The 7,675-nt window shown below is 45.6% G+C and overlaps 1 protein-coding gene across 1 annotated transcript; it reads left to right on the forward strand.

The window, feature by feature from the left end:
• Positions 1-2,338: 2,338 nt before the first annotated feature.
• JR316_0013483 (uncharacterized protein) lies at positions 2,339-5,869 on the forward strand (the record flags this gene model as incomplete). Its single annotated transcript, XM_047899073.1, has 2 exons — positions 2,339-3,526; positions 3,815-5,869. 2 exons carry the CDS (start codon positions 2,339-2,341, stop codon positions 5,867-5,869), a joined length of 3,243 nt encoding a protein of 1,080 aa, XP_047741835.1.
• Positions 5,870-7,675: the final 1,806 nt, after the last annotated feature.

The following is a 7,675-nucleotide window of genomic DNA, read 5'->3' on the forward strand; positions in this document are numbered from 1 at the left end:
AGTCTAACCTTAGTAGGAAGTAAGGTAGGCGTGTGAACTTCCGAACGGCATGTGATTGTGAAGGGCCGGATCTAATTTAGTACATGGGAAAAGTTACTTAGTACTTCGGGAAAAGTTCCTTAGTACCGTGGAAACATTTTTGATGGACCGGATCATGAACTGTCCAATTAAGATTCACAACAATCAATCATTCTATTGTTTGATTGTTAGGTAAGGACCCAGGTAAGTTATTTATACTCTAGACATGTGAATATTCCCATGTCGCGGTTACTCGGAGCCACGTAACCAGAGTAATCTATATCCATGTGATTCACATCACAGTCAATAACCCACGATGTCAAAGAACAAAAGTGTTGGATCCACTTTTGACAGGTTACCATGTGCCACATCGACCCGTGACACTCTGTTCATCAGAGACCTGTCTAACTTGACAATAAACATTGACAGATTTGTGATAGTCGGTAAGATACATGACAGCTGCGCAGCATCACTTCACGCGCTGTCATCGGATGTCTAGAACATTCCTTCTAAGAATAGCCACTGAAGAGTCTATAAAGACGAAAGGGCTGGTTGTTGGGATCCCCCAACAGCCCTCTGGCTACTTTCCATTTAACTCCCAGTTTAAACTAGTCGCTCGCACCTCGCTTCGCTCGGTGCTCGCTCCCCCCCTAAACCCTAAGCCCTAACCTAACCCCAACCCTAAGCTAACTAAGTCTAACCTTAGTAGGAAGTAAGGTAGGCGTGTGAACTTCCGAACGGCATGTGATTGTGAAGGGCCGGATCTAATTTAGTACATGGGAAAAGTTACTTAGTACTTCGGGAAAAGTTCCTTAGTACCGTGGAAACATTTTTGATGGACCGGATCATGAATTGTCCAATTAAGATTCACAACAATCAATCAATTGATTGTTAGGTAAGGACCCAGGTAAGCTATTTATACTCTTGACATGTGAATATTCCCATGTCGCGGTTACTCGGAGCCACGTAACCAGAGTAATCTATATCCATGTGATTCACATCACAGTCAATAACCCACGATGTCAAAGAACAAAAGTGTTGGATCCACTTTTGACAGGTTACCATGTGCCACATTGACCCGTGACACTCTGTTCATCAGAGACCTGTCTAACTTGACAATAAACATTGACAGATTTGTGATAGTCGGTAAGATACATGACAGCTGCACAGCATCACTTCACGCGCTGTCATCGGATGTCTAGAACATTCCTTCTAAGAATAGCCACTGAAGAGTCTATAAAGACGAAAGGGCTGGTTGTTGGTACCCCCCAACAGCCCTCAAGTACTCGTCCTCTCCCAAACTCCTGCCGCTTGTGCCTTCCCAACTCATCCGGGAGCCCTTTCGTCACTGATCTTGCCCTTGACTCGGGGACGTTTCATCGACATGTTGGCTGCCTCACGGCAAGCGGGGCCCTTTTTCTTTCACTCGCTCACGCCTTCTATGTTGGGTTACGGAGGTCATACAAACTCGTTTTAGTCTAGCTGCGGGGATATCCAGCTATGATGACTTTGTAATTCGAGGGCGCGCAGTTCTTCAATGGGTATGGACATCAGGTGAGAGTACACTGGGGGTTGTCAGGACCAGCTCTGCTGGATACGCTCCTGGCAAGTCGGTTGCAGCCGGCGACACTACCGAATTGCTGGGACGTCCTAAAGCTTGTGGGTACCGCCGACCGCTGGAAACAGCCTAGGCACCGGTGGCGACCGGGTATGGTAACAATCCCCAAGATTCAGCGAAAGCTGGAATGGATAATCAGCAGCGAATCCGTAACGGTCACGCCGACGGAAGCGTTCAAAGACTAGGTGGTAGTGGGGTCTTCGGATCTTAAGATATAGTCTTGGGAGTGGGGAAACCCACATCTGGTATCTAAACCGCGCCTCGCTGCTTACGAGGACGGCCCGAAGTCCAGAACCGCTTAAAACGCGGGTGACCCGGCCTCCCCTTAGTAAAGGGAGTTAACACAAGGATGGACAAATAGTTCGTCGCCGGAAATGAACCTGTGGCTGTAATGGCTGATGTGGCGCCCCTTGGTAAAGGGCTTAAAGGGTATTAGCCTGCCATGTCCAATGGCATGAGAGTGTCCCTTGGTAAAGGACTTAATAGGCAATAGCCTGCTCTTTTGTCATGAGCGGTATGTAGTGATCGTTTGCCTGTACGGTAGCGCCCATTGCTTGCACTGGTCCACGCCCGTAAAAAATCACGAGCCGCTGGCCTTCTTTCCATTTAACTCACAGTTTAAACAAGTCGCTCGCACCTCGCTTCGCTCGGTGCTCGCTCCCCCCCTAAACCCAACGACTTTGCTATTACCCAACAGCTACCATGTCTTCCACTTACTCTGCTGCCTTCTCTCGTGCCATGTCCCCCACCCTGGACGCACTCACCCAGGCTGTCGTCAACAACACAGTTTTTGGCGTCAACGACGAAGCTGGCCGCCACAACGCCCTCATCGACGAGTTGGCCACTGTCGTCATCAAGAAAATAGCTGAGTGCCGCTCCATTGACCAGATTGTAGACTGCGTCTTTTTTGACTATCGTGCTGCCCTTAGGGAGTTTCTCCTCAACCTCGCATCGTGGTGCGATAAGAGGGAAACAGTCAAGGCTAGCCTCGAGCGCCTTGAACTTGCCGTTAGCGCAGGCAACACCCCCAATCGCCTTCGGGTGAAGGCTCCCGAGTTCCAACTTACGAAGGAATTCGCGGATGCCGGGTCAGCGGAAGCTCTTCGAGTTTCCTCTACGTTCTCCACCGCTCGTGATGTCTTCCAAAAGGCAATCAACGACGGCGCCATTCAGGCGAAAAAGGACGAACTGGCCTTTTGGGATGATAAATGCGCACTCAATAACTGTTATGAAGCTGCTGCCCTCATCGTTAAGACAACTTACGATGATCGCAAATCCAGCTATAAGCTCCCCGTTTTCTCTACAGACAACAAGGGAGTTCGTCGAATAACAGATTGGGTAGTGTCACCGCAGAAGAAGGCTGAATGCAGCGCATTGCAAACCATTTTGCCAGCCATCTTCTCTCATATCAAACAGATTGTCAACTTGCGCCACCGCGCTTTGGCAATCAAGATTGAGAAAAAGCGGTCGACTGCGGCAACAGCCGATGTCGAGATGGCCGATGCGACCAAACCAGGTCCATCGATTCAATCCCTTATTGATAAGGGCTTGAATGCACGTCTCAAGAAGCTCAACCTTGGATCTGTGGGCAAGAAGGCAAGTTCTCGTAACCCTTCACCCATAATTCTGGATACTAATTACTATTCTAATTACCCAGACTTTGTCTGGCCAGAATTCGTCCAAGGCTCCTCAACCTCAGGCCAAGAAAGCTGGCCCTTCGAAATTCAAACCCTCGTCGACGCCTTCGCAGAAGAAGCCCCAAACCAAGGCTTCCAACAAGGTCGACAACAAGAAGAAAGGGAAGGGGAGAGCTCCCGTCAAGAACGATCCAAAGGGAAAGGGAAAGGCAAGAGCCTAGACGCGCGGTCTAATGTAGTACCTTTTACGTCGGTAAGACCCGCCTTCCCCAACTCTATTCCTGACGATATACTCACCATGACTAAAACAGACGCAGTTTCTTTTGTACACTTACATACGCCGATCTCATTCTTGTTGGCTGGCCAGTATCGTAGTAGTGTACACTGTAGTCCTGGTGTGGTGGTCCCTGTAGATATAGCAAATGATTTGTCGCTCGGACTCAATTATATGTTTTTTACTCTGCCTTCTCAAAGTCTGATCATGCAAGCATGGAATGATTTTCAACGAAGAATAAGATGGCGTATCTATTTTTTGTTTAAGGAAGGCATGAACAAACCTTTTGATCCAGATTACGGAGTAAGCTCAAAAAAGAAAGAGAAACCTCCAGTATTACCGCAATACATGGAACTTGGCCTTTCGATGGGACGTCGGTACGTGCAACGCACGATCGCAAGTATCCCGGAAGAAGCCCTTACGGAGATGCGAAAGCACGCGTTCTCTCCTAAAAGGGACAAGATCCGTAAGTTTCTTATCGATAACAACTATGTTATTACGATGACAGATAAGAATCTTGGCCTCGCGGTGTCTGAACGCGACTGGATATTAAGGAATGAGCTCAATCTTCTTGAAGATGAACGTAACTATGAAGAGTTAGAATTCGAAGTTGCGCAAGAAGTAATGAAGAGCAAAATGATCCAGATGCAAACTCTTGCACGTACCGTCGAAGATGAACATCTGTTTCTATTTGAACTTGGGTTGTCTCGATTCTTTCTATCGAATGTACCGGAAGACGGATCATCGTTCAAGTATCCTCAATTTCATGGTATACCTAAAATCCACAAGAAACCTACTGGATTTAGGCCCATAATTCCGTGTCACTCTGTAGTATTTAATCCTGCAGCCAAGTTTGTATCAAAAGAGCTTAAGCCGATTATTAAATCGACTCCTTCAATCATTCACGGAACGAAGGATCTCTTTACGAGATTAAGCCAATTGCGTATAGACCCCAAACGACAATGGTATTTTGTCACCGGGGATGTAGTTGCTTTCTATCCCAATATTCCGTTGGACTTGTGCATCGAAATCGTTTGTAGTATGTACGAGGAATGGTTACTCAATGCTTCGGAAGAAAACACTGCATTAGCCCATATTAATCCAAATTCGTTAGAGAATAACTTGGTTAAATTGGGCATCTTTAAACGTGCTATCGAGATTGGCAATACGCAATTGATAACACAACATGGGTCTAGATATTTTAGACAAAAAAATGGCCTCGCAATGGGCGTCGCGGATTCTCCGGACCTTGCTAACCTCTTTGGAGCCCATTTTGAAATAAAGTCAAAAATCTTAGACCACCCAAACGTGGCCTTCTATGGAAGGTACATCGACGATTGTTTCGCAATTGTTTACGCCGAGTCCGAAGCACTTGCACTTAATCTTATTAAAGAAACAATAAAGTTCGATGGTTGTGTTATCGAATGGGCTGTTTCCTCGTCGGGATGTCAATTTCTCGATGCTTTCATATTCAAGGAGTCTGGAAAACTTCATTGGAAGCCATTTGTCAAGACAGGAAACAACCGAGAACGAGTTCCATGGGTATCACATCATCCTTTAGACGTCAAACGTGGCGTTTACATTGGAGAGTTATCCAGGTTAGCCGTGCTATGTAGTACCAAGGAAATCTACATTGGAGCAATTAGAGACCTTAACGCTCTCTATTTGATGCGCGGTTATCCCGAAAACCTAGTCATGTCTTGGTGTAAGAAGAATATACAAGAACGTTGGGAAAAGCGATTCGCTTTACGAATCGCAGAGCACGACGAATCCATTCTTGTACTTAAAACCAGGTTTGATCAGGTATGGAATTGGTTTTCAGCTGCTGAACTTGGAAAAACTGTTACCGAGTACTGGTCGGCATGGTATGAACATGCCGAGAAAGGTCTGTATAGTGTAGACTCGTCCAGACCCCTTATCAAACCAGATCCAAATTACGTTCACGACCTCGATGATGTTCGCCCGGAGCTGTTCACACAGATCCTCGTGGACGGAGAAACTGAGTTCGTACCGGATTTGAGGAAGATAGGACTACTCGGAAGTCGTTGGATAGTATCGCGAAAGCGCAATACTAATCTTTTCGACCTTGCAAATGTGTGGAAGAAAACAGTTTTTCGTAAACTGGATGAAGACATTGCCGAAAAAGGTGGTGTTGTTCCCGAAACTCAAAACGTTAATGAAACTTATCATTCTGCTCTAGTTGAAGCTGCTGAACAGATAAGTATCGAAAGCGATAACGAGATAATACTTCATAGACGTTCAATCTCACAAGAGAGGGAACATCCAGAATTCGGCAGAATATCCAAATCTTACAACCGATGAAAAGAATACTAGCGCTTAAGGCGTAAAGCATTAGAAAAAAACCCTAACCGTAAGTATTCATTGCTATAAAGTAACAAACATCTACTTACAAGCAACACATTGGATTAAATAGCTAAACCTAAACCTAAACCCTAAACCCTAAGCCCTAACCTAACCCCAACCCTAAGCTAACTAAGTCTAACCTTAGTAGGAAGTAAGGTAGGCGTGTGAACTTCCGAACGGCATGTGATTGTGAAGGGCCGGATCTAATTTAGTACATGGGAAAAGTTACTTAGTACTTCGGGAAAAGTTCCTTAGTACCGTGGAAACATTTTTGATGGACCGGATCATGAACTGTCCAATTAAGATTCACAACAATCAATCAATTGATTGTTAGGTAAGGACCCAGGTAAGCTATTTATACTCTTGACATGTGAATATTCCCATGTCGCGGTTACTCGGAGCCACGTAACCAGAGTAATCTATATCCATGTGATTCACATCACAGTCAATAACCCACGATGTCAAAGAACAAAAGTGTTGGATCCACTTTTGACAGGTTACCATGTGCCACATTGACCCGTGACACTCTGTTCATCAGAGACCTGTCTAACTTGACAATAAACATTGACAGATTTGTGATAGTCGGTAAGATACATGACAGCTGCACAGCATCACTTCACGCGCTGTCATCGGATGTCTAGAACATTCCTTCTAAGAATAGCCACTGAAGAGTCTATAAAGACGAAAGGGCTGGTTGTTGGTACCCCCCAACAGCCCTCTGGCCTTCTTTCCATTTAACTCACAGTTTAAACAAGTCGCTCGCACCTCGCTTCGCTCGGTGCTCGCTCCCCCCCAACCCTAAGCTAACTAAGTCTAACCTTAGTAGGAAGTAAGGTAGGCGTGTGAACTTCCGAACGGCATGTGATTGTGAAGGGCCGGATCTAATTTAGTACATGGGAAAAGTTACTTAGTACTTCGGGAAAAGTTCCTTAGTACCGTGGAAACATTTTTGATGGACCGGATCATGAACTGTCCAATTAAGATTCACAACAATCAATCATTCTATTGTTTGATTGTTAGGTAAGGACCCAGGTAAGCTATTTATACTCTAGACATGTGAATATTCCCATGTCGCGGTTACTCGGAGCCACGTAACCAGAGTAATCTATATCCATGTGATTCACATCACAGTCAATAACCCACGATGTCAAAGAACAAAAGTGTTGGATCCACTTTTGACAGGTTACCATGTGCCACATCGACCCGTGGCACTCTGTTCATCAGAGACCTGTCTAACTTGACAATAAACATTGACAGATTTGTGATAGTCGGTAAGATACATGACAGCTGCGCAGCATCACTTCACGCGCTGTCATCGGATGTCTAGAACATTCCTTCTAAGAATAGCCACTGAAGAGTCTATAAAGACGAAAGGGCTGGTTGTTGGGATCCCCCAACAGCCCTCTGGCTTCTTTCCATTTTAACTCCCAGTTTAAACTAGTCGCTCGCACCTCGCTTCGCTCGGTGCTCGCTCCCCCCCTAAACCCTAACCCTAAGCCCTAACCTAACCCCAACCCTAAGCTAACTAAGTCTAACCTTAGTAGGAAGTAAGGTAGGCGTGTGAACTTCCGAACGGCATGTGATTGTGAAGGGCCGGATCTAATTTAGTACATGGGAAAAGTTACTTAGTACTTCGGGAAAAGTTCCTTAGTACCGTGGAAACATTTTTGATGGACCGGATCATGAACTGTCCAATTAAGATTCACAACAATCAATCAGTCTATTGTTTGATTGTTAGGTAAGGACCCAGGTAAGCTATTTATA

This window comes from Psilocybe cubensis (assembly GCF_017499595.1).
Source record: "Psilocybe cubensis strain MGC-MH-2018 chromosome Unknown contig2, whole genome shotgun sequence".
Classification (NCBI taxonomy): Eukaryota; Fungi; Basidiomycota; class Agaricomycetes; order Agaricales; family Agrocybaceae; genus Psilocybe; species Psilocybe cubensis.